This window comes from Elephas maximus, chromosome 8 (assembly GCF_024166365.1).
Source record: "Elephas maximus indicus isolate mEleMax1 chromosome 8, mEleMax1 primary haplotype, whole genome shotgun sequence".
In the NCBI taxonomy this organism is placed as follows: Eukaryota; Metazoa; Chordata; class Mammalia; order Proboscidea; family Elephantidae; genus Elephas; species Elephas maximus.
In genome coordinates, this window is record NC_064826.1 from 15,251,891 (window position 1) to 15,278,711 (window position 26,821).

The 26,821-nt window shown below is 45.6% G+C and overlaps 1 protein-coding gene across 1 annotated transcript; it reads right to left on the reverse strand.

The window, feature by feature from the left end:
* Positions 1-11,892: 11,892 nt before the first annotated feature.
* Positions 11,893-26,432, reverse strand: LOC126081973 (aldose reductase-related protein 2-like). The gene is made up of 10 exons (XM_049894234.1): positions 26,276-26,432; positions 23,116-23,283; positions 21,952-22,068; positions 20,923-21,000; positions 17,238-17,360; positions 16,891-16,997; positions 16,394-16,475; positions 15,793-15,876; positions 15,125-15,207; positions 11,893-14,467 (listed from the first exon to the last, which is right to left on the reverse strand). Exons 1-10 carry the CDS (start codon positions 26,339-26,341, stop codon positions 14,425-14,427), a joined length of 951 nt encoding a protein of 316 aa, XP_049750191.1. The 5' UTR covers positions 26,342-26,432; the 3' UTR covers positions 11,893-14,424.
* Positions 26,433-26,821: the final 389 nt, after the last annotated feature.

Here is a 26,821-nt window from a genome sequence, read left to right on the forward strand (position 1 = left end):
TATATATATATATATAAAAAAAAAGAGTATAAATGCCCACTATTATGTTGAGGAATTTTCCTTCTCTTCCTATTTTGCTGAGAGTTTTTATCATAAATGGGTGTTGAACTCTGTCAAATGCCTTTTCTTCATCAATTGATAAGACCATATGATTCTTGTCTTTTGTTTTATTTATATGATGGATTACATTGTTTTTCTAATGTTGAACCATCCCTGCGAACCTAGTGTGAATCCCACTTGATCATGGTGAATTATTTTTTTGATATGTTGTAGAATTCTATTGGCTAGAATTTTGTTGAGGATTTTTGCATCTAAGTTCATGAGGGATATAGGTCTGTAATTTTCTTTTTTGTGTGGTATCTTTACCTGGTTTTCGTATCAGGGATGTGCTGGCTTCATCGAATGAGTTTGGGAGTATTCCATCCTTATCTATGCTCTGAAATACCTTTAGTAGTAGTGGTGTTAGCTCTTCTCTGAAAGTTTGGAAGAACTCTGCAGTGAAGCCGTCCAGACCAGGGCTTTTTTTTGTTGGGAGTCTTTTGATTACCTTTTCAATCTCTTCTTTTGTTATGGGCCCATTTAATTGTCCTACCTCTGTTGGTGTTAGTTTAGGTAGGTAGTGTGTCTCTAGGAATTCATCCATTTCTTCTAGGTTGTCAAATTTGTTACACTACAATTTTTCATAGTAATCTGATATGATTCTTTTAATTTCAGTTGGGTCTGTTGTAATATTGCCCATCTCATTTCTTATTTGGCTTTTTTGCTTCCTCTCCTGTTTTACTTTCGTCAGTTTGGCCAATGGCTTATCAATTTTGTTAATTTTTTCAAAGAATCACCTTTTGGTCTTGTTCACTCTTTCCATTGTTTTTCTGTCCTCTATTTCATTTAATTCTGCTCTGATTTTTATTATTTGCTTTCTTCTGGTGCCTGAGGATTTCTTTTCTTTCTATTTGTTCAAGTTGTAGGGATAATTTGATTTTGGCCCTTTCTTCTTTTTGGATGTGTGCATTTATTGATATAAATTGTCCTCTGAGCCCTGCTTTCACTGTATCCCCAAGGTTCTGGTAAGAAGTGTTTTCATCCTCATTGGATTCTACGAATTTCTTTATTCCATCCTTAATGTCTTCTATAACCCAATGTTTTTTGAGCAGGGTATTGTTCAGTGTCCAAGTGTTTGATTTCTTTTCCCTGCTTTTTCTGTTATTGATTTATACTTTTGTGGCTTTATGGACAGAGAAGATGCTTTGTAATATTTCAATGTTTTGGATTCTGCTAAGCCTTGCTTTATGACCTAATGTGTGGTCTATTCTAGAGAATGTTCCATGTGCACTAGAAAAAAAAGTATATTTGGCTGCTCTTGGGTGGAGTGTTCTGTATATGTCTATGAGATCCAGTTAGTTCATTGTGGCATTTAGATCTTCCATGTCTTTACTGAGCTTCTTTCTGGATGTTGTGTCCTTCACTGAAAGTGGTGTATTGAAGTCTCCTACTATTATTGTGGAGCTGTCTATGTCACTTTTCAATGCTGTTAGAATTTGATTTATGTATCTTGAAGCCCTAATCATTGGGTGCATTAATATTTAATATCATTATATCCTCCTGGTATATTATCCTTTTACTCATTATATAGTGTCCTTCCTTATCCTTTGTGGTGGATTTAAGTCTATTTTGTCAGAAATTAATATTTCCACTTCTGCTCTATTTTTGATTGTTGTTTGCTTGATATTTTTTTCCCCATCCTTTGAGTTTTAGTTTGTTTGTGTCACTAACTCTAAGGTGTGTCTCTTGTAGTCAGCATATAGACAGATCGTGTTTTTAATCCATTCTGCCACTCTCTGTCTCTTTATTGGTGCATTTAGTCCATTTACATTCAGCATGATTATGGATAGGTATGAATTTAGTGCTGTCATTTTGATGTCTTTTTGTGTGTGTGTTGCTGACGGTTTCTTTTTCCCACTTAATTTTTTGTGCTGAGTAGTTTATGTTTATATATTGTCTTTTCCTCTTATTCGTTGTTGTTGATTTTGTTTCTGCTGAGTCTTTATTATTTTCTTGTATTTTATTTTGACGAGTAGGATTATTAGTCTCCTTTGTGGTTACCTTAATATTTACCCCTATTTTTCTAAGTTTAAACCTAACTTTTATTTCTTTATATTGTCTTTTCTTTCTTTCCATATGAAAGACCTATGACTACATTTCTTAGTCCCTCTTTATTGTTTTAATGTTGTCTTCCTTTACATAATGACTTAGCTGTTTCCCTGTTTTGAATGTTTTTTTATCTTGACTTATTTTTGTGATTTCCCTATCTGGGTTGACATCTGGTTGTTCTCTCCTGTGTTCTAGTCTTGGGTTGGTATCTGATATTATTGATTTTCTAACTAGAGAACTCCCTTTAGTATTTCTTGTGGTTTTTGTTTGGTTTTTATGAATTCCCTAAACTTCTGTTTATCTGGAAATGTCCTAATTTCACCTTTGTATTTGAGAGACAGTTTTACTGTATATACGATTCTTGGCTGGCAATTTTTTTCATTCAGTGCTTTATATAAGTCATCCCATTGCCTTCTTGCCTGCACGGTTTCTGCCCAGTAGTCGGAGCTTATTCTTATTGAGTGTCCTTTGTAGGTGACTTTTCATTTATGCCTAGCCACTCTTAAAATTCTCTCTTTATCTTTGGTTTTGGCAAGTTTAATTATAATATGTCTTGATGACTTTCTTTTGAGATCTACCTTATGTGGAGTTCAATGAGCATCTTGGATAGATATCCTCTCATCTTTCACGATATCAGGGAAGTTTTTTGCCAACCAATCTTCAACAATTCTCTCTGTATTTTATGTTATCCCTCCCTGTTCTGGTACTCCAATCACTCATAGGTTATTTCTCTTGATAGAGTCCCACATGTCCTTAGGATTTCTTCATTTTTTTTAATTCTTTTATCTGATTTTTCTTCGAATATATTGGTGCCAATTGTTTTATCTTCATTCTCAGTAATTCTGCCTTCCATGTCCTTAACTCTGCTCCCCTGACTTTCTATTCCACCACTGCCGTCAAGTCGATTCCAACTCTGACTTTCTATAGAGCTGTTTTTTTTGTGTGTGTGTGTGTCTAATTCTACAATTTTATTGTTAATATTCTGGCTTTCTGATTGCTGTCTCTCTATGGGTTCTTGCAGCTTATTAAATTTTTCATTATGTTCCTGAATAACCTTTTTAATTTCTTCAACTGCTTTATCTGTGTGTTCCACAGCTTGTTCTGCGTTTTGCCTGATCTCATTCCCATGTCTTGAAGAGTTCTGTATATCAATCTTCTGTATTCTATATCTGGTAACTCCAGGAATACACCTTCATCTGGGAGATTCCTTGTTTCTTTGTTTTGAGAGCTTATTGAAGTGATCATGGTCTGCTTCTTTATGTGATTTGATATTGGCTGTTTTCTCTGAGCCTTCTATCAGTTATTTATTAGTTTATTTTGTGTTTGCTTACTGTATCCTAGCTTCTTGCCTTGTTTTGTCTTGATATGCCCAAATAGGCTCCTTGAGTGAGCTAGCTTGATTATTTTCACCTTTGAAGCTCTAACGTCCTGTCACCAGGTGGCTAGAGCTGTTACCAGGTATATGAACATAAGAGTCCATTCACTTTTCTTATATGAATTCAGCTCAGTTTTCCAGGTTGTTGATCAAGTGTGTGGTATGAGGCTCTGTCCTACAGTCTTAGAGGTACAGGGGTGATTTGTGGATGTACAGGTATCTGGTTGCAGCAGGGAGTCATGCTCTGAACAAGGCAGGGGGCTGACAACTGTGCCATGAGTGTCTGTGAGGAAAGTGTCTCTTTGTACCCTAGAGTGTGCAGGTGGGTGGCTTCTACAGCCAGACCATGGGCACCCAATGGTTTTGGTTGTAAGGACTGGGAGGTACCACTTGTCCTTGGACCCCTGTCGTGCGTGGCTAGGTGACATGGGTGGAGCTATGAGTCCTTAGGCCTCTGATGGGGATAGGTGAGGATCCTGTTTAAGACAAAGTGGTGTCAAACGTTAAACACCCACCTCTTCACCGCACAGCTGAAACAGTTGCACTCTGCCAACAAGTGCCTATTCTCCTGAAATTGGCCCACACAGGTCCATACAGGGGTGAGAGGTATTCAAAGTCCATGGACCATTTGTGCCTGGACAGGAGCCACTTCTGTCCTGAGCTCCCCAGCTTAGTGGAGCTGGCAGATTATCTTTTCCCACAGCTGTGAGTTTATTCCTAGAATGACTCGGGGTGCACAGGAGGACCTATCTCGGGCCCAGGGAAATGGACAGCCACTGAAGCCAGCTTGGGGGCTGGGGGTGTGGTAAAATAAATGCAAGTACTTAGCTTTTGCTGAGAGTGCCAGTCTTCTCTGGTCTGGAGGTGTGAGTAGGCTGTGTGGCTTGATGTCTATCCCTGAGGAAACCCTGTCCAGAACACTACCACCAGCCCCGCCACAGTTGCTCCAGGGAATGGTGCCTGAGGGTTCCGGGCAATTCAGGTCTGGCAACTCCTCACCACTTATGAACCATGTCTTTCTTCCCCTGCAGCTCAGTCCATTTTCTCATTTTGCATTTGAGGGTCAGGGCTCCTAGCTTGTCACATATATAACTGCTTCACTTGTTTCTTTTGGTTTTTGTTGTAAGAGGGATCAATGGAAGCATCTGACTACTCTGCCATCTTGGCTCTGCCTCCTTATTATGGTTTTTGATTTGCATTTCTGTAATGGCTTAATGGCTAGTGATCCTGAGTATTTCATGTGTCTTTTGGCTGCTCAGATGTCTTCTCTGGTGAATTGTCTGTTCACATCCTTTGCCCATTTTTTTTTAATTGGATTATTTGTCTTTTCATTGTAGAGGTGTTAGATTTTCTTGTAGATTTTAGAGATTAGACCTTTCTCTGATTTGTAATAGCCAAGTTTTTTTCCCAGTCTATAGGTTCTCTTTTTACTCTTTTGGTGAAGTCTTTTGATGAACATAACTGTTTAATTTTTAGAAGATCCCATTTATCTAGCTTAATCTTCTGGGGTTTGTGTGTTGTTGATTGTGGTCTGTATCCTGTTAATGCCATGTATTAGAGCTTCTAGCATTGATCCTATTTTTTCTTCTATGAACTTCATAGTTTTTGGCTTTATATTTAGGTCTTTGACCCATTTTGAATTAGTTTTTGTATATGGTATGACGTATGGGTCCTGTTCATTTTTTTGCAGATAGACATGCAGTTTTGCCAGCACCATTTGTTAAAAAGATTGTCTTTTCCCCATTTGATGGACTTTGGGCCCTTGTCGAAGATCAGGTGACCATAGATGGCTGGATTTACATCTGGGTTCTAAATTCTGTCCCATTGGTCAATGTATCTGTTGTTGTACCAGTACCAGGCTGTTTTGACTACCATAGCTGTATAGTAGGTTCTGAAATCAAGTAGTGTGAGTCCTTCTACTTTATTCTTCTTCTTCAGTGGTGCTTTACTTATACAGGGCTCCTTCCCTTTCTGTATAAAGTTAATGATAAGTTTTTCCATCTCTTTAAAGAAGGTTGTTGGTATTTGGATTAGGATTGCATTGTATTTGTAAGTCACTTTGGGTAGAATTGTCATTTTCACAATGTTAAGTCTACTTATCCATGAGCATGGTATGTTTTCCCATTTGTGTGGATTTTGTTTGGTTTCTTGCAGTAGTTTTTTGCAGTTTTCTTTGTATAGGTCCTTTATACCCCTGTTTAGATTTATTCCTAAGTATTTTATTTTCTTCGGGGCTATTATAAATGGTATTTTTTTTCACCTCCTTGTCCAATGGGCAGAGCCAGTCACCCAGTTATGGTGCAGCTGGGCAGATCTGGCTGAAGGGGAGGGACTTGGATGGGTTGTTTGTGGCATGTACTAGGGCTGACAGGACAGCGATGTAATCAGTGCTGGTCAAGTTCTGGTAGGCCGTGCCTTTGTTGCTTGGGGGTGTGATGTTCAGTGCACGGTGCAGTCAGGCAGGAAGGAGGGGTGATATTGTGATATGCGGAGTCAATATGGGTATGGGAAAGAGGAGAGAGAATCAGGAGCCAAAAAAAAAAGAGTGCTAAAGGAGCTTGCCATTGGAGTTGAGAGATGTGACACCAAGAAATGGAGAAAAACAAAAAGGAAAAAGAAAAAAAAAACTAGATAAAAATCTGGAAGAAAATAAAAGCCCCCAGGGGTCCCAGTGGCCCAGCTGCAAAAACCCTGGAAGAGGCTCTCAATCTGTGCAATATAGCCTGGCCAGAGGGGGTATAGATGTCACACAGTACCAGGTATTCAGGAGATGGTAAATATAGAGAGATGAGAACTGAAAAATGAAGGAAGAAAGAAAGAATGATAAAAGGAATGCTCCGAGGGATCCCACCTACATGGCTGCACAGATTGGGGGAGTGACTCCTAAGCCATGCAGTGCACCGCATCTAGAAGGGACTCCCAAGCTTGAAAAATAAAAAGAAAACAAATAAACAGAACGAAATAAAACAAAGCATTTAAAAAAAAAAAAGCCCCAGAGATCATGCCAGCATGGTGTCGCAGACCAGGGGAGTGGTTCCCCAGTTGGGTGGTGTTTCACAGCCTTTCAAAAGGAAGCAGAGATGGCACATGGAGCTGGGTGTTCAAGAGAAAGGAAGGGGAAGTGGTGGGAGGTGCAGAAGAAACCAAAAGAAACGGAGAAAAGCAACAGCAGCAACAGAAAAATGGCACTCAGGGAGCCAGCCAGTATGGACAGTGTGAATCCAAGTGGCCTGGGGCTGAAGCAGTTGCCTCCGGCCCAAGAGGCTGCAGCTGGTGGGAAGCAGATGAGGCTAGGGGGTGGGATGGGGGGGGGAAGAAGCATGGGGATTAGGAAAGTGTATATCGTTGGTTTCTGGGTGCTCTGTCTCCCGCTGGGAAATTTATGAAGCTGCTTTCCCATACTCCCTGTCCACCAATCTCCAATGTGGGTGGGGTGAATCCAGGCTTCACAGATGCTGCACTTCCCAGGCAGCCGAGCCACCACTGCCAGTCAGGAAGCACGGAGGTAGAGCAGTGGTGAGAGGATGGAGGGTGGGAAAGCATGTATCGCTGGTTACCAGGTGCTCTGTCTCCTGCTGGGAGCTCCGTGAAGGTGCTTTCCTGTGCTCCCTGTCTGCCAATCTCCAACAGGTGTCCAAGATGGTGAGTCAGTGGTGCATCAGCTGATAGGGGACTGCTGTATTTCTTCTCGCTCTCTGTTCTCTGTCAGTTTCTTATTCCATTTGGCACTTAGCTGAGTTCTTTATCTCTTCATTTGACACTTCAGGTTCCAGGACTGACGTTTGTTTCTGTTTTGCTTAGTTTTTTGGGTCTTTGTTGTGGAGGGACTGCATGGTGCTTCCATCTATGGTACCACCTTGGCCGGAAGTCTGCACTATTAATTTCTATGCTCTGATTGAGTTGGCTTCTGCGTCCTTCAGGCACAATTCCATCATTCCTTGAGCACTTCCTTTTTTTCAGGAGCAGTACCTGGCTGATGCAAAAGGTTAACATGCTCAGCTGCTAACTGAAAGGTCAGAAGTTCTGGAGGCACCTCAGAAGAAAGGCCTGGTAGTTTACTTCCAAAAAGCCAGCCACTGAAAACCCTCTGGAGCACAGCTCCATTCTGACACATAAGGGGCCTCCAGAAGTCAGAATTGACTGAATGACAACTAGTTGGTTACTTTCTAGTGGAAAAATCTGTTCAAGGCACATCTGTCCGTGATCCAATCCTGGAAGCAGCTGTTTCTCCAAGTAACCCTGGTTTCTTTCAATGGGGAATGGTACATATATATCTATGGTTACACAAATCTTTACACCTATATTTATTTTTACACCAACCTGTCTATATTGAAAAACATGCGTTCACTCTAATTCTAAGCAAGGTGTCAGCCAGGCTGAGTTCTTGTCTGAAGGCTCTGGGCAAAAATCCATTTCCAAGTTTATTCTTGTTACAGAATTCTCTTCCTTGCAGTTGTAGGGCTAGGGCCTGTTTCTTTGCCAGCCATCAGCTGGGGATTGTGCTCAGCTCTAGAAGCTGCCCGTGTTCCTTGCCGTGTGTCATGGATTGAATTGTCTCCCCTCAAAATATGTGTCAACCTGACTAAATCATGATTCCTAGTATTGTGTGGATAGCCTCCATTTTGTGATCTGATGTAATTTCCCTATGTGTTATAAATGCTAATCTCTGACTGTGGTTAATGAGGCAAGACTAAATTATGTTAAAGAGGATTAGGGTGTGATGCAACACCCTTGCTCAGGTTATAGCCCTGATTCATCTAAGGGGAGATCCCCTGCGGTGTGGCCTGCATCACCTTTTATCTTACAAGAGATAAAACAAGAGAGAAGCAAGCAGAAAGATAGGGGCCTCATACCACCAAGACCGAAGTGTCAGGAGCAGAGCACGTACTTTGGACCCATGGACCCTGGGCTGAGAAGCTCCTAGGCCAGGGGAGATGATAAGGACCTTCCCTAAATGCTGACAGGAAGAGAAAGCCTTTCCCTGGAGCTGGCACCCCAAATTAGGAATTCTAGCCTCTTAAACTGTGACAGAATAAAGTTCTGTTTGTTAAAACCATCCACCGTGGTATTTCTGTTATAGCAGCACTAGCTAACTAAGACACCATATGTCACCTTTTATCTTCAAGCCAGCAATGGTGAAGGGAATCCCTCTTGTGCTTTGAATCTCTGACTTACTTCATCTCTGCCTAGACCCAGATTGAAAGGGCTCATGTGATTAGATCAGGGCCACCTCAATGATCTCTCTGTCTTAAGGTCAACTGATTTAGGACCTGAATTATATCTGCAAAATCCCTTTTGCCATACAATGTAACATAGTCATGGGAGTGCTATCTCATCATATTCACAGGTTCCACCTACACTCAAGGGGAGGAGATGGAGATCACCTTAGACTTCTGCCAACTATATCTACCTTAGAGCCCTGGTTAAGAGATTGGCTGCTAAACAAAAGGTTGGCACTTTGAATCCACCGGCTGCTCCTTAGATACCATATGAGGGCAGTTCTACTCTGTCCTATAGGGTTGCAATGAGTCGGAATCTACCCTGTTCTTCCCCTTCAGGGAGTAAAGTGAAGACAACACAAGGAAGAAAACAGGGCCCTGGACTGCTGGGGGAGAAATGTCATAATCATGTATCTGGGCTGGGGTTTTGTTGTGCTTTGCAGCAATCTGCTTAATCTTAGGATCCCTCCAGCAGTGAAGGGTCTTCTGACTTGGCCTTAGAGAAAGAAAGATGGCAGGCATGAACAATCACCATGGTTACCATACATAGATGAGCATCCTTACCATGAAGACCCCAAGGCTGTTCGTCCCAGTCTCCTCCATCTGAGAGATAGGCAGGAGCACCTGAAAGCTTTGTCTTACCCTTGGGCCCATCATGGGCTCTGAACCTCACTTTGTACAGAGGCTGGTCCAGCTCTTTAGTGAATGAACGTTAATATTTGCAGAGGGACAGGCATGTTATGATTGAAAAAAATCCCATTTTTACCCACTATAATCCCATTAAGCTGCACAAAACACATTGTCTTAGACATATTATTCTATCCAGCGCTTTATAGACTTATACCAGTATTAACCAATTATCAGTCATTTTTTAAAGAGCATCAAGAGAAAGACCTCTGAGGAGCCTCACCAAGGTCTGTCTGGAGAGCCCAGGGGGCTATAGACAGTGACCACAATGCCCTTGGAATGGCAGTACTGGATCAGCTTCTCCTGTATGAGGTATGGGTGACACTTGATCTGCAAAAGCAAACATTCCCCATCACTGGGAATTTGGCCTGCGTTTGGAGTTGCTCATAGGGAGTTTTACACACAAAAAGGCAGCCAAGCAGAGACCAAATACTGCCCACTGGTACACTTGGATGCCGGACCCTATGACCTGCCTCACATCTCCCAAAATTGTCCTCATTCCTTACCCCTGAAAGGAAACTCCGTACATAACACTGAACTTGCCTCTGAATGTTTATGAAGCAAAATTTACCTGGTTAGTCACTTGTTTGTGTTTCAGTTCAGGTTTGTTCAAGAGCCTCTCAATCTGGAAATAGTTGAAGTTGGAGATGCCAGTGGCTTTTACCAGTCCCTCTCCTCCATGTCCTGTCATAAAGGCATAGTGGTGAGACTCACAGAGGTCAGAGAAAAAGGGGTTAATGTGGGTCACAATTGTCAGTAGAGGCTCCATGTGTGGAGTCTGAATGGGGGCTTAAGAATAACTCCGAGAAAAGAGGGAAGAGACAACAGCAGGTGGGGAAGCAATTAGGATTAGAGACTTGGAGGAGGGAACAAGGATAATGGGTTCAGGGGACATGTTATCTGTGGTTCTCAAACTTAGCTGCATTTTGCAACCATTTTAGAGAGCTTTAAAAAATGCTGATTCCTGGGTACCAGCCCCAGAGTTTCTTCCTGAATTGGGAGGTTGCCCAGGAATTGGGACTTTTAATACTCTCCAGGGTATTTTAACAAACAGCCAAAGCTAAGACCCACTAGGGTGGGTGGCAAAGGTCTTCACAGGGGCAAATTTGAAGTGGAGAAGTGATGGGAATGTAAGGGTCCTGGAACTCTGAAGATGGGCCAGGAGATGATGGAAAGGTTTTGTGTGCCATAGACCAGGTCTAGTTGGGTGGATGGTACATCTGGACGTCTTTCCCCTTTTTTTTTTTCGCTTCTGCTTAGGAGCAGTCAATGACGTTTCCGTTGATCTGCTGTAGGTCCATATGAACACATTTGCATTTCGGTCTTACCCATTTCACTCAGACCTTCTCATCTTGATCATCAATATCTCTTCATGCCTTTAGAATGCTTTCTATAGCAGTCATTGCCAAACTCACTCAGGGAAATCAGGGTACTTTCGGCAGACACCAATGACGTAATTGCTACCTTTAATGCCATCATAAAAGCTAGGGCAAAAAAATCTTGTGGAGCAAATATGAAAGGTATGCTGGTCTCCACATGTCAAAAAGGGTAATTCCTCAGATAGTTAAGAAGTCATGTTTTACCAGGGTGATAAAAATGACAGAAGCCCTCTTATGAAATGTAAGGCACAGGGTCAGCCTGCTGAAGCCTTAGGCTGTGTTACAGATATTGCCACACTCTTCACCCTCAGGAATAAAGCATTCACTGAGGCGAGTCCATGGAGGTGAACCATTCATCCTGAAATGTTTCTCTATCATGACAGGAAAATGAATTTGTTCTTTTTCTATAGTTAAGTATCAACATTCCAGTTTTCTTTGTATGGTTACCATTTAGTTGCTAGCAAAGACAGAGTGATAACTTTGCTTGAAGGCTCAGGCTTAATCCATTTGTTTTAGTGAATATATCAGAAAAGTATTTAAGACTACATAGCCAAACAATGGCTTTTGGGTTCATTAAGGCCAAAAGAGTATGTAAATCTAAAAACAAAAAATAAAAAAACTGGTTTCAACTTATAATTTGAACCCTCTGTCTAATTCTCAAGGAGGCCTGTTGGCGCAGTGGCTAAGAGATTGGCTGCTAACCCACAAACACGTCAGCAGTTTAAATCCATCAGCCCCTCCTTGGAAACCTTATGGAGGCTATTCTACTCTGTCCTGTAGGGTCGCTATGAGTCAGAATCGACTCAATAGCAATGGGTTATGGGTTGTACCTACGTTGGGTTAGAGGATGGCTAGGGAGCTTAGGAAGGTGGCTATTATGGCTTCCTCTCAGCCATAATCAAACGTTATTAATTCCACTTATGAATAAATAGAAGACAGTCAATACCTTTCTTTAATTTTCTGGATTATTTCAAAGTTGTGGCAATGGGGTACAATGTTTTTCCGATAGTTTTTGTTGTTGTTGAGAATATACACCACAGAACATACTCCATTCAACCATTTCTACATGTACAATTCAGTGTCATTGATTACATTCTTAAAGTTGTACAACCATTCTCACCCTCCTTTTCTGAGTGTTCCTCTCCCATTAACATAAACTCATTGCCCCCTAAGGTTCCTATCTAATCTGTTGAGTTGCTGTTCTCAGTTTGATCCCATATAGATAGATCTTAAAACAGCACAGTGCTCAAGGCTGACCTTCTTTACTAATTAAGCTAAAATATTGTTTGGTTTTAAGAAGAATTCAGGGAGTATTTTTGATTTAAGGTATAAAGATTTTCGCAGGCCAATGGTTTCAGGCATCTGATCATTTTTATTAAAAGTTTTACAGTTTTTATAACAGCTAAAGGCCTCTGAGAGGCTGACATACAGGCCATCTCTGCCCCTCCTTTTCCCTGAGATTCTGGCATCTACTGGCCACCTGGAAGGAGCACATGGCCACTCTCCCCTGCTCACTGCTTCTCTGGCCTCCAGAGAGCTGAGAGCTGGTAGAGAGTAGATTTTGGACAGTGGCCTGTGACCATGACCTGTTTGAGCCCCACTGAAGAAGGAATGGTTAACGAGGGAGATGTTTCTAGTATGGAGCAGAGCAAACAAAACCGAAGGGAGAGACCATTAATGCCTCCTCAATTCCTAGTAGACCCCTCACTATTAGACTTCAGGAGCCCTGGTGGCACAGGGGTTAAGCTATAGCTGCTAACCAAAAGGTCGGCAGTTCAAATCTGCCAGCTGCTCCTTGGAAGCCCTATGAGGCAGTTCTACTCTGTCCTATAGAGTTGGAATTGACTCAATGGCAAAGGTTTGGTTTCTTGGATTAGACCCGAGGGGCAGTGGTGGTTCAGTGGTAGAATTCTCGCCTCCTATGCAGGAGTTCCATGTTCAATTCCAGGCCAGTGCAGCTCGTGCACAGCCACCGCTCTTCTGTCCATGGGAGCCTGCATGTTGCTCTGGTGCTGACCAGGTTTCGGAGAGCTCCAGACCGACACAGACTAGGCAGAAAGTCCTAGTAACCTGCTTCCAAAAATCAGCCAGTGAAAACCCTATGGGGTCACAGTCGTCTGATCCCTCTGAGCATGGAGTTGCCATGAGTCACGAGCTGACTGGACGGCAGCCAGTAACAAGAACGATTAGACCTGAGTGAGGTCAGGTTATCCCTTGACTCTAAAGGACCATCTCAGTTCCAGCCTGTGGATGTTGTACAATCCCTGAGATGTATGACTGGTTGTAGCATTCTAGAATCACTTCAGATTACTATGGGAGACACCATGGGTTGTCACAATTAAGAGACCTGGTTTCAGTTTTCTCAACTGTAAAATAGGAATAAAAACACTTTCCATTCATTCATCCAACCATTTCAATAGATATAATTGAGGCCCACAGGATGAACATAGTGGACAAAAACCCCTGCCGTTATAGAGCTTGCATTCTAGTTGGTAGAAACAAACATACAAATAACAAATAAATAAAATCAATAGTGTGGGCCCTAGGTGATGAAAACAGTTAAGCATTCAACTACTACCCAAAAGGTCGGCAGTTCAAACTCACCCATCGGTGCCTCAGAAGACAGGCCTGGTGATCTTTTTGGAAAAGTCACAGCCTTGAAAGCCCTATGGAGTAGTTCTATTCTGTACACATGGGGTCGCTATGAGTCAGAATTGACTTGATGGCAACTAACAACAACAACAATGGTAGATGTATTCATTTCCTAGTGCTGCTGTAACAAAATACCCCAAACCGAGTAACTTACAAGAACAGAAATTTATTCTCTCACAGTTCTGGAGACTAGGAGTCTGAATTCAGGGTGTCAGCTGGGCCGTGTTCAATCCTCAGGAACCAGAGGAAGATCCTTTGTTATTTCTCACACTTCTGATAATGCCAGGCATTCCCTGGCTTGTAGATAAATCTACACTTGGTTGTCTTCCCTCTGTGTCTCTTCTCCTCTTTTACAAGGACACCATTTGTGTTGGATTAGGACTCACCCTGCTCCAGTATGACCTCATGTTAACGGATAATGTCTTTACTCCTTCAATGAGCAGTGGCACCTTTGTGCCTCTCACAGGCTCACAGAGTTGACTCTTTGGGCTCTGCCATTCAAGCCTGGGTGGCCTCAGGCTAGGTGTTGTCCTCCCCATGCCTCCACTTCCTCTTCTGTAAAATGGGAATGATAACAGTGCCCACCTCAAAGGGGGTTGTTGCAGGATTCAAGGAGGCACCCATACAAAAACCACCTCATGTAGTGTTGGCACATAAAAAACACTCATTAAATGTTGGTTACTATTATTTTTTATCTTTGTATTCCTGTATTCTCAGTGTTAGCAGAGTGAAAAAAAACTGCCATGTGCCTATCTGACTCGTACTTCCCTGTGATTATCTACTCCTGGTTGGATACACAAGCTGCAAACGATGTGGCCCAGACCCTGGCAGGCAGCATGCCCAGCTCGGTGTGATTTCAGATAGGCCCAGCTAAAGTACGGCTCCAGGGCAGAGAGTAACACTTCAGGAAAGTGGAGCCAGAGAATCTGCTGGATGGTCTCATCAGGATCCTAAAGGCCCGCCATCAATATTCTGCAGCAAAAGGATAATCTTCCAAATGGGCCAGTCTGCAGAGAGAATGAGAGAGAAGGACTGTAAGCAACAACACTGCTCCAAAAAGCGTTCTTCTCCAGGCTATCCTGTGGTCTTCATCCTTTCTTAGCCTCCCCGCAAGACTCTGAGAGAACACAGATAGGGGCCCATATCTCCACCTTCCCTCAAAGTGATCTGAGGGTGTGCTGGGAAGGAGGGCATACAAGCAGCAACCAGGGCACAAAAATAAACTTCGAGGTTGGTGGTTCAAATCCACTCAGAGGCACTTTGGAAAAAATGCTTGGTGGTCTACATCTGAAATGTCACAGCCATTGAAAACTCTAGGGAGCACAGCTCTACTGTGACATACATGGGGTCACCACAAATCGGAATTAATGCCATGGCAGCCAGTTAATGACTAATGGGCCTGAAGCTAAGCACTGCACTAAGTGCCTTCCAAGTATTACCTTGATTAATTCCAGGAGTTCAGTCACTGAGCAGCAATTAGGGATATTTCTTTCCTCATAATGAGTCTCACCCTGGTACTTCAATCTTAATTTTCAAAACTGCCAGAAGATAGTATTTGAAGACAAAACTAGTCCCATCTGCATTCTGAGTCTTTCAGCTAACCCTCTACCAGCTTAGAGAAAACCCTGACACTCCTTGCAGTTAGAGTGACCCAGTGTACTCACTCCTTCAGGATGTAGATCCTCCAGTTCTTGTTGAAGCTGAGTAGGGTCGCCATCTCTTCGCCACTCAACTGGAAGTCAAAGACCTGGAAACGGGGGGAGCTCAAGCCAATCCCTGGGGCCCCATTCCATTAAGGAAAGAGCTCACATTCCCAGCACTAACTGGCCACAGAAGGTCCTCATTATGTCCACTGGACATGAATTTTGCTTTAACCTAGGTTCATAAATATTAGCAAATTGAATCCAATAATGTATAAAAAGAATTACACAACACAGCCAAGTTGGATTAACCCCAGGTATGCATGGCTAGTTCAGCGTTAGCTTCCCACTGCAGGAGTGTCCCTAAAGGACATATGGGCACCCACAGGGAGCATGTCCTCCAGTGCAGTCCAAACCCCCTCTGCTGTGGGGGAGAGGTGGTGAGACCAGGACAGTCTGCTGTGAGTGTGGCTGTGATCTTCTGCTCAGGGGCAACCAAGCTTCTCCTTGGGGAGGTAAGGCCCAGCCGTGCTCACACCTGCCAGGTGAGACAGGTGGCTCCCTTGTGTGGGAGGTGACAGGGTGGTGGACAGGCGGTGGGATCCACAGACCATGAAGAGATGGGATGAACAGCATGGCAAAGAGTCTCCTCCTCCACTGACGAAAGCCAGGGTCTACCAGTGGGCTCTTACCTGGAAGTTCTCAGCAATGTGCGTTGGGGTCGCAGACTTGGGGATCACAACCAAATTCCTCTGAATATGGAACCGGATCAGAACCTGCACATGAAGGACATTATACTCTACTTACCCACCAATACCCTCCCTCCACTAAAGGGCAATGAAACCACCCTGCAGCTCCCTGCCATAGTTAGAACATCAACTGTGGACTGAACACATCCCTGTCAGACAATGGCAGCCTCCATGGGACAGTCTCCAGGAATCTTCACAACAGCCTGAAGTAGCAGATTCTAGGATTTTCTCATGAGGAACTAGAATGGTGGCTGGACCAGTGTTGGGTATCAAGGCAGCGTGTGGTAGAGCTGGATCTCAACCCAGATCTCTGCCAGCAAAGCCACTCTCATCACTGGGTAATCAAGCTCACAGGAAGCTGCTGGACAGAGGCCTTTCCTGTCTTGGTGATAACAGTGTGTCTCTTGGATGCCCAAGGACTTTCAGGAAGGCCTGACGGGGCTTCATCTCACCTGTTCTTCCTCTTCAGGGAATGAAGTTTAGACAACACAAGGAAGAAAACAGGGCCCTGGACTGCTGGGGGAGAAACGTCATAATCATGTACCTGGGCTGGGGTTTTGTTGTGCTTTGCAGCAATCTGCTTAATCTTAGGGTCCTCCAGGAGTGAAGGGTCTTCTGGCTTGGCCCTAGAAAAAGAAAGATGGCAGGCATGAACAATCACCATAGGTACCATGTGTAGATGAATATCCCTCCCATGATGACAGCCCCAAAGCTGCTTATCCCAGTCTCCTCCATCTGGGAGACAGGTAGGAGCACCTGAAAGCTTTGTCTTACCCTTGGGCCCATCATGGGCTCTGAACCTCACTTTGTGCAGAGGCTGGTCCAGCTCTGAGTGGCTGGACCTGTATATTTGCAGAGGGGCAAGCATGTTGCTACTTAAAAAAATCCCATTTTTACCCACTATAATCCCATTTAGGTGCACAAAACACATTGTCTTAGATGTATTACTCTATCCAACGCCTGATAGATTCATACCAGTATTAACCAATTATCAGACATTTTTTAAAGAGCATCAAGAGAAAGACCCCTGAGGAGCCTCACCAAGGTCTATCTGGAGAGCCCAGGGGGCTGTAGGCGGTGACCGCAATGCCCTTGGAATGGCAGTACTGGATCAGCTTCTCCTGCGTGAGGTATGGGTGACACTCGATCTGCAAAAGTGAACATTCTCCATCACTAGGAAGTTGGCCTGCGTTTGGAGATGCTCATGGGGAGTTCTATATACAAAAAGGCAGCCAAGCAGAGACCAAATCCTGCCCGCTGGTACACTTGGATGCTGGACCCTGTGATCCACCTCACACCTTCCCAAAGCGTCCTAATCGCTGACCCCCGGGAGGAAACGCCGTACATAACACTGAACTTGCCTCTGAATGTTTATGAACCGAATTTACCTGGTTCATCACTGGCTTGTGTTTCAGTCCAGGTTTGTTCAAGAGCCTCTCGATCTGGAAGTGGTTGAAGTTGGAGATGCCAATGGCTTTCACCAGCCCCTCGTCCACCAGCTCCTCCATGTCCTGTCATAGAAGCATAGTGGTAAGACTCAACGAGGTCAGAGAAGAAAGGGATTAACGTGGGTCACAGTTGTCAGGGGAGGCTCCATGTACGGGGTTTGAACAGGGGCTCGAAAAATAACTTGGAGAAAAGAAAGGAGAGATAAGAGCAGGTGGGGGAAGGGATTAAGATTAAAGACTCTGAGGCAGGGACAAGCACAGGGGGTTCAGGGGACACGTTATCTGTGGTTCTCAGACCTGGCTGCACTTTGCAACCACAGGACAGCTTTAAAAAAAGCTGATGCCGGGGTTCCTGCCCCAGAGTTTCTTCCTGAATTGGGAGGTGGCCCCAGCATTGGGACTTTTGAAACTCCCCACGGGACTTCAACGTGCAGCCAAAGCTAAGAACTGCTCGGGTGGGTGGCAAAGGTCTTCACAGGGGCAAATTTGAAGTGGAGAAGTGATGGGAATGTAAGGGTCCTGGAACTCTGAAGATGGGCCAGGAGATGACGGAAAGGTTTTGTGTGCCATAGACCAGATCTAGTCGGGTGGATGATAGATCTGGACGTCTCTACACATTTTTTTTTTTTTTCACTTCTGCTTAGGAGCAGTCAATGAGGCTTCTGCTGATCTGGCTGCAGGTCCACATGAACACATATTGCTTATGTTTCAGTCTTACCCATTTCACTCAGACCTTCTCATCTTGATCATCAATATCTCTTCATGCCTTTAGAATGCTTTCTTTAGCAGTCATTGCCAAACTCACTCAGGGAAATCAGGGTACTTTTGACAGACACCAATGACATAACTGCTACCTTTAATGCCATCATACAAGCTAGGGCAAAAAAATCTTGTGGAGCAAACATGAGAGGTATGCTGGTCTCCACATGTCAAAAAGGGTAATTCCTCAGATAGTTAAGAAGTCATGTTTTACCAGGGTGATAAAAATGACAGAAGCCCTCTTATGAAATGTAAGGCACAGGGTCAGCCTGCTGAAGCCTTAGGCTGTGTTACAGATATTGCCACACTCTTCACCCTCAGGAATAAAACACACTGAGGTGAGTCCATGCAGGTGAACCATTCGTTCTGAAATTTTTCTCTATCATGACAGAAAAATTAATTTGTTGATCTTTTCCTACAGTTAAGTACCAAAATTCCAGTTTTCTTTTTATGGCTACAATTTTATTGCTAGCAAAGAGAGAGTGGTAACTTTGCTCGAAGGCTCAGGCTTAATCCATTTGTTTTAGTGAATATATCAAACAAGTATTTAAGACTACATAGCCAAACAATGGCTTGTGGGTTCATTAAGGCCAAAACAGTGTGTAAATCTAAAAACTAAAAATAAAAAAGCCAGTTTCAACTTATAATTTGAACCCTCTGCCTAGTCCTTCAGGAGCCCTGGTGGCGGAGTAGTTAATCTCTTGGCTGCTAACCCAAAGAAAGATCGGCAGTTTGAACCCGCCGGCTGCTCTGCAGGAGAAAGATGTGGCAGTCTGCTTCCCCAAAGATTGCAGCCTTGGAGACCCCATAGGGTCACCACGAGTCAGAATTGACTCCATAGCAACAGGGAACAGGTGGAGTGCTTGACTCCATAGCGACAGGGAACAGGTGGAGTGCTTGACTCCATAGCGACAGGGAACAGGTGGAGTGCTTGACTCCATAGCGACAGGGAACAGGTGGAGTGCTTGACTCCATAGCGACAGGGAACAGGTGGAGTGCTTGACTCCATAGCGACAGGGAACAGGTGGAGTGCTTGACTCCATAGCGACAGGGAACAGGTGGAGTGCTTGACTCCATAGCGACAGGGAACAGGTGGAGTGCTTGACTCCATAGCGACAGGGAACAGGTGGAGTGCTTGACTCCATAGCGACAGGGAACAGGTGGAGTGCTTGACTCCATAGCGACAGGGAACAGGTGGAGTGCTTGACTCCATAGCGACAGGGAACAGGTGGAGTGCTTGACTCCATAGCGACAGGGAACAGGTGGAGTGCTTGACTCCATAGCGACAGGGAACAGGTGGAGTGCTTGACTCCATAGCGACAGGGAACAGGTGGAGTGCTTGACTCCATAGCGACAGGGAACAGGTGGAGTGCTTGACTCCATAGCGACAGGGAACAGGTGGAGTGCTTGACTCCATAGCGACAGGGAACAGGTGGAGTGCTTGACTCCATAGCGACAGGGAACAGGTGGAGTGCTTGACTCCATAGCGACAGGGAACAGGTGGAGTGCTTGACTCCATAGCGACAGGGAACAGGTGGAGTGCTTGACTCCATAGCGACAGGGAACAGGTGGAGTGCTTGACTCCATAGCGACAGGGAACAGGTGGAGTGCTTGACTCCATAGCGACAGGGAACAGGTGGAGTGCTTGACTCCATAGCGACAGGGAACAGGTGGAGTGCTTGACTCCATAGCGACAGGGAACAGGTGGAGTGCTTGACTCCATAGCGACAGGGAACAGGTGGAGTGCTTGACTCCATAGCGACAGGGAACAGGTGGAGTGCTTGACTCCATAGCGACAGGGAACAGGTGGAGTGCTTGAGCGCAACCAGCTCACGGCTTGTCCAGCAATGACAGTCGGTCCCATTTTACCATGGGGTTACATTTAATCATATGAGAAATGCAGCAGACACTTATGACAAATGGATGCCTTCATAAGATTTTCTCATGAGTATTTGTTTTGCTTCTATTTATATTCTCTTGCTCATGAGATGTGGTATTTCCAATAATTTATTATTTAGTACGGCTGTTGAAGGCATAAACCATTGCTTATTATTTTTATTATTATTATTGCTAATTTTGATGTGGAGAACCTAATTGCAAATGATATATCCTTGCCAGGCAAATCCATGGGTAACACTAATGATGGCTCTTTGTTATGGTGGTAATTTTTTAATTTTTTGTTTTTCTTTTTACGTACAACCCAGAAACCTTCAGGACAATCTTCAGGATGGGCTGTGGAGGGTAGATTCTAAAGTCAGAGAGACCTGGGACAGATCTGGCTCTGCCACACACTGGCTGTTGACCTAGACAAGCTAGCCTCCTCTCTAGGTCTCACTTTCCTCATTTGCAAACAGGGACACTAAGAGTGCCTACCTCCTCGGCCTCTGCCGATTAAGGGAACCTATGACTAAGGTTCCTGTGCTCCGTAGGTATTAGCTAGCTTAATCTTTCCCACATCCTAAAAGATGCATGTTATCACTAGGAATGCAGTAATTTTTTTTTTTTAAGATAAGGAAACTAAGGCTTCCTGGAGTTGAATAACTCCCCCCAGGTTACTCAGCTAATCCGTGCAAACCGAGGCCAACCCCCTGCTCAAATCCCTCTCCCCCAGTTGGAAAGCAGCATGTGAGCATCCCTCTAACTGGGGTAGAGATTATATTTCCATTCCTACTTGAGGATTCAGTCTTAGCCTTTGAAAATATAGTGTCAGGAAAAAAAAAAAAAACTCAAAGGTGATTTGGAAGGAGCTGGTAGAACTACAGAATGACAATGAGGAAATTAAACAGCAACAGGGACATGGGCACGGAGTGTGGAGCAGCATGGATCACTGAAGGAAAGTTTTCATTTAGAAAAAGCTGGAACCTACCTCCCAGGCATCCAAGAATGTTGTTTTACTCGGGAGGACATTGCCTTTATCATCTTTGGGGATAATTTCCTTCCCAGGCTGTAAATGCAGAAAAAAAAGCTTCAACTGGAGCCTGCCTCCAGGCACCTGAGTTCTTTTCATGAGGTTCCAGGATCCTGAACCATCCCCATCGGCTAAACGCCCACACATGCATGCTACCTCTTCAGGCTCTGAGCTAAAAAATTCAAGACTATGAGATTAAATCTATAAACCAATCTACTGTCAAATATAAATCCTCCTATTTTAGAAACTGCTGGTTGATGTTAGAATCCATCATTAGCACATTTCAAAAGCCACCACTGTCACCATGGGCATTACTTCATATACCTAGGCCCCATATACACTTGGGGACAAGCTATAATTTCAAGACCAGCAGACAAGGGTTAGATCCCAAGAGTGGGTTTTCTGGAGAAGATACTGGCACGCTTCTCTTCTGGCAGACTCACGAGGCCTGTTGGGAGGATGGCACCCACTCGTCACCTCACGGGTCATGAGGTGAGAGAGTTGGGTGTCATGTCACCCCTGCCTTTCAGAAGCTAGAGGCGAGCCCAGGAAAGGCCTGCTGGGTCATCAGTAAGAACAGGCCACCCTCCAGTGTAAACATACATGGGTTCTTCTCCAAGATGTCACACCCAGGGTATGGTTCAATTACAAGAGGGTTGGTTCCTGAACTACTGTTATGCAAGAGTCCAAGTGTTCTCCCATGAGGGGACCCTTGGCATGGACCCGAGACAAAGAACATGGCAGCAGCAGTCACCGTGGGCTGCCAGAAACCACGACCCCCTCAGACATAACAGAGAAGACCCAGCACGTGGCCAGCTCCTCAGCCATGGCCTTGGCCTCTCTCCCAGCCCAGCCCTCTGCTCCATCGTGGCCTCCGTCAGTTCACAGGTATGAAGGGCAGGAGTTCCCTCCTCAGCAGCCCTGCAGCTGGGCCAGTGGATACTCTCTGGCATCTGCTTAGGAACGAGAGACGGGATGAGTGCTAACCTGCAGCCCCTGTGGCCAGTGAACAAGGTAGATGTCGAGGTAGTCCAGCTTCAGATCCTTGAGTGTCTTCCGACAGGCTTCCTTCACCAGGGGCTTCTCGAAGAAGGTGGGCCACAGCTGCAGAGAGTGACAAGGAGGGTCAATACCAGGAAAGAAGGCTCCATCAGCCACATCGCACTGCTCCTGGGTCTAACCTGGGCATGGGCTCTGTACGGCCAGAGTGGTTCAGACACGTGACCCAGGTGAGCTCCACCACCAGGGTTCATTAAGTCAAGGACAGTCCCTAAGTGCTGAGGGCAGTTTATTTGCTCAGCTCCCCTAGCATGTTATATGTCCCTCATGTCAGGAAACATATCTGGTCCTGACTCTACCTATTTCCCTCGTTGCCCCCACCTTGGCTATAGGCACCCTGAGAGCAGAAATTGTGTCTAACACAAATTTCAAGCTCTCTCACACTCAGGTACAGAAGGTTCCCTTCCCTCAGCCCTGTGTCTCCAGCCTGCCAGGCCCCAGTGGTGGCTTCCACAGAGTCCATCCAGACTCAGCGCAGCACATGGGGTATGTGTGCTGCCCGGTGCAGGCTCTTTCCATTACCTGAAGCTCGTGTTTTAGCAAGCCGTGCACAATACCTGTCTGGTGATTCGCAACCCTACAGACCAGCACCCCCTTTTTTACAACATTTGTAACTCGCCTTTTACTATGCTGAAAGAGAATGAAACTCATATGTGACAATAAAAGAAATGCTCCCACACTTTTGCAAACATCCCCTGTTGAGAGGCTCAGACCTTAGCCATGGAGACCACAATCCACAAAGGCGGCCTCCAGGTCCATCCCTGACTGCACCCTCTGCTGCTGACCAGCACTGGACAGATGAGCCCCGTGGTGGGCATGGAGGCCATGGGCATCGCTGTAGCTCAGTGGACCCTCCCCACAATGGGAAACCCAACTCAGAGGAGGGAGCCAGCAGCAGCATCTCCTCATTCCAGTCCTGGGTGGGAATGTGGTTATGTGGGTAGTGGATGTGTCACAAAGCAGAGAGGAAGAGAGCTGGGGAAACAACTCTGTGCTTGTAGGAAAGGCTGGGGAATCCTTGGTGCTCACCAAACTGAGCCCTTCCCCTGCCCTGAGGTTAAGACCTCCTCCCACCCCATGGGCCTTGGGCACCTTGCTGACGATGAAGAGGTCCTCGCGTGTCACAGCCTTCTCTTGGAGCTTCTCCTGGATGGCCTCTCCCACCTTGCTCTCATTCTGATACACAAAAGCACAGTCGAAGTGGCGGTACCCCACATCAATTGCTGCCTTCACAGTCTCTTGGACTTGGCCAGGGGAACACTAAGGAGAAGGAGACCATCATGTGTTCTCATCCCCAGACCATCTCCCCAGGGCCCCCCTCCATGGTCTACCTCTCCAAACCAGAGCCTCACTGGGGCCCCTATTTCCAGGGGACCCCAGGGCAGAAAATATGCTTGGGAGAATGTTCCAAAGGAGAAGGATGGAAAGTGGATTGACTTGTAATCATGGCTTATATCTCATCCTAACCAGAGTCTACTTCCTTCCTCATCCAGGTTAACCCTCCAACCCTAACAGGGCCCCAGGTGTGTAGGGGTGACCCAAGGCTCTTCATGCACCCCTCTGTAAAGACTGGGGTGACCCAAAACTCCTAGTGTACCCTTTTCTAAAGACTGAGGTGACCCATAGCTCCTAGTGCTCCCCTTTGGAAAGATCAAGGTGACCCACAACTCCTAGTGCCCCCCTTTGTAAAGATGGGGGTGATCCATAGTTCCTAGTGCCCCACTTTGTAAAGATGGGGGTGACCCCATGGCTCCTCGTGACCCCCTTTATAAAAATGGGGGTAACCTATGGCTCCTATTACCCCCCTTTGTAAAGATGGTGGTGACTCATGGCTCCTTGTGCCCCCTTCAAAAAGACCAGGCTGAAACTGCCTCCTGAAATGACCCAGAAGAATAGGCAGAAAAGTTCTCCACACAGTGATAAGGCTCTGTAAGAAGGTCAGTCCAGATAAGTCCAGGCTCCACCACCTGCTTGGCGCTTTGCCTTGGGAAGATTAATCTCTCTATACCTTGTCCAAAAAATGAGAATACACCTACTTCTCACTTACCCACTATCTCATCATCTGACATTTTGTATTTACGGCAATAGTAAAAAACCTACTATCTAACTATTTTGCCCATTAATGACATACATCTGACAATAACCCTTTCATCACCAGTGGGACATAAAGCACCCACCTACATTTTCTGCGTCTCAGATCCAGTGGAACATATGTGTCCCACATAATAGTTTGTGATCTGATGTGGCTGTCGTCCATTTTTGCATAACACCACTTTTTGCATAATGACCTGATCTTTGGGACCTAACCATCTCAATAAGTAAGGAGTGGGTATAATAACAGTACCTGCGTCAGGGGGTGGTGGGGTTGGTGAAGGGCCACAGTGAAGGGAAAGCGTTTGGCACAGGGCCTAGGACCCAGGAACGCTCAGTGGGGGTGTGCTATTATATAATTATTATTTCAGAAAAGGGAGAAAAAGAAAACCTTTGAAAGAATTGAGGTTCTTTTCCCACCTTGAGGCAGCAAAGGAAACAGCATTAGAAGTATCACATTAGAAATATAACCTGGCCAACACAAGCCATATAAAGAAAGAAAGAACTTTGTACCGACCTTTCACAAATCTTTTTTAAACCTCTTCTGGTGCAAATAAGGACACCTGGTGGCACATTGGTTAAAGTGCTAGGCTGCTAACTGAAGGTCAGCAGTTCGAACCCACCAGCCACTCTGCAGGAGAAAGATGTGGCAGTCTGCTTCCATAAAGATTTATAGCTTTGGAAACCGTGTGAGGTCGCTACGAGTCAGAATTGACTCAATGGCAGTATTTGGTTTGGGCGGCAAAGTGGTTAAGCTCTCAGCTGCTAACTGAAAGTTCAGCGGTTTGAACTCACCAGCCACTCTGGGGGAGAAAGATGTGGAAGTCTGCTTCCGTAAAGATTTACAGACTTGGAAACCCTAGGGGGCAGTCCTATTCACTATGAGTTGGAATCAACTCAGCGGCAGTGGGACTGTGAAAAAACAGACATACCAAAAAGTAGGCAAAACAGAATGTATAGCTGCACCAGCAATGGGACAAGAAATGGACGCTGCAGCAGCTCAGATGCCCCTGGGCCCCCTCCCACCCCTGCACCCCGAACCTCCACTGATAAGTGCATAATCTTTAGAATGACATCATCCCCAGGTCCTGAAAGGGTTCTCTCCACAATCCTCACATCTAATTCTGATAACAGTGCTCTGTCATTTATCTGGGTGAGCAGAGTCCCTGCAGACCTGAAGCCATTATTTGTCAGGTTTGTAGGAGGCCAAAGCTCTGATTTGGGATAAAACACCCCTGTCCCAGCAAGAGAGGCTGGGGCTGAATCAGCTGGAGTTCATCTGCTCCCCCAGATGGACCCAGTGTACCTCCTGAGAACAGCCCAGCGCTGGGACCATAAGGTGTCCCCCTCACGGTAGAGGAGCCAGGAAGGTTGGTACAAAGGAGGAAAGTGACCCAGAGAAGAAAGAATAGGCAGAGAGAAGATGTAGTCAAGATTCCTCTTAGTATCTAATTAGGGTTTTTTTTTTTTTTACCGTTGATGGAAATGGGAAAGAAGTCAGAAGATGAAAAAACTTTCTAACTTATCTTAAAAGAGGCGCATGGACCTGTGTCACTGAGCCCTGGGGTATAGAATGAGTGTAGAAATTGGCCTAGCCCAGGGAGTCAGGCCTCCCTCCTGGGGAAGCAGCGATTCTGGGACTTGAACTGCATGGGGACCACCTGGGAGTCTTGTTACAAGTGCAGATTCCCATGCAGAAGGCCTGGGGTGGCCTGAGAGCCTGCATTTCTAACCAGCTCTCGGAACCACACAGCACACAGCCCACAGCCAGAGCCGCAGGATGGAGCTCCCACGCCCCCTCCCCTCAACCACCCACCCGGCTGCAACCCCAGGGCCAGGCTCCACCAGCGAGGAGCCCCTTTAAAGGTTCCAGAGCCGGGGAGAAGCGAGAAGAGGAAAGACTTCTGGAAGAGAAACTGCCCTGAAAACAACCGTGTTTCTCAGCCCAACACCTGCTTGAAACTAGATCCTGGCAGGAAGCTCTGGCCGCGCTGGGAAAAGCCACCCTGGAGCTTTGGAGCCTGAATCCACCAGAGAGAAGGGAGCCCCGGGTCCTGGCTCCAGGGCGGGACTCTCCCTCCCCAAGCCCCGCCGACGGCAGGGCTTCCAGCTGAAGAGCCCCAGAAGGGAAGCAGGTGTCCGCACACACGTGCTTATCTACCTTCCAGGTGCCCAGGCCCACGATGGGCACCTTGGCTTTGGTGCTGAGCTCCACGAAGGTGGCCATGGTCAGCGCGGACACGGAGCTGAGAAGCTGGGTGCTGCGCAGCGGGATCCTGAGCGTAGGGTGTTGTGTGCTGCGGTTATTAAAGGCTGGCCCCACCGCAGAGGGAGGAGCCGGCGCTGGGGCGGGAGGTTTCCAGCCCGGGTAGGACAGACAGCAAGTCCGTTCTGGTCTTGTCCTGAAGACCGATTAATGCCAGCGAAACTCACACTTGGCAAACTTGTGCAAAGTCCTCCCTGGTACCAAATGCACGAACAACTTCATGACAGAGACACCTAGGGGTCTTATCAACTCTTGTTTTTTTTCTTCTGCCAGTTTAATGTATGGAACTTGAAACCGTGCAGGTCTTGTCTTTTGTACCCATCAGACTGCTCCACAGCTGAACTTTCTCCCAAAGCACAGACTTGCCCGTTAACTACCTGGACGGCGTCTTTACGTATTGTGTTCTTCACGTATTAGGATGTTTGGCTTTATTCAATTCTA

Coding starts and splice junctions, on each gene's coding strand:
- LOC126081973 (XM_049894234.1), bottom strand. CDS start 26,341: ATGGCCACCTTCGTGGAGCTCAGCACCAAAGCCAAGGTGCCCATCGTG. Junction 22,069..23,115: donor ACCTCTTCATCGTCAGCAAG/GTGCCCAAGGCC, acceptor CACTCTCTGCAG/CTGTGGCCCACCTTCTTCGA. Junction 15,208..15,792: donor ACATTGCTGAGAACTTCCAG/GTAAGAGCCCAC, acceptor CCCCGTTTCCAG/GTCTTTGACTTCCAGTTGAG.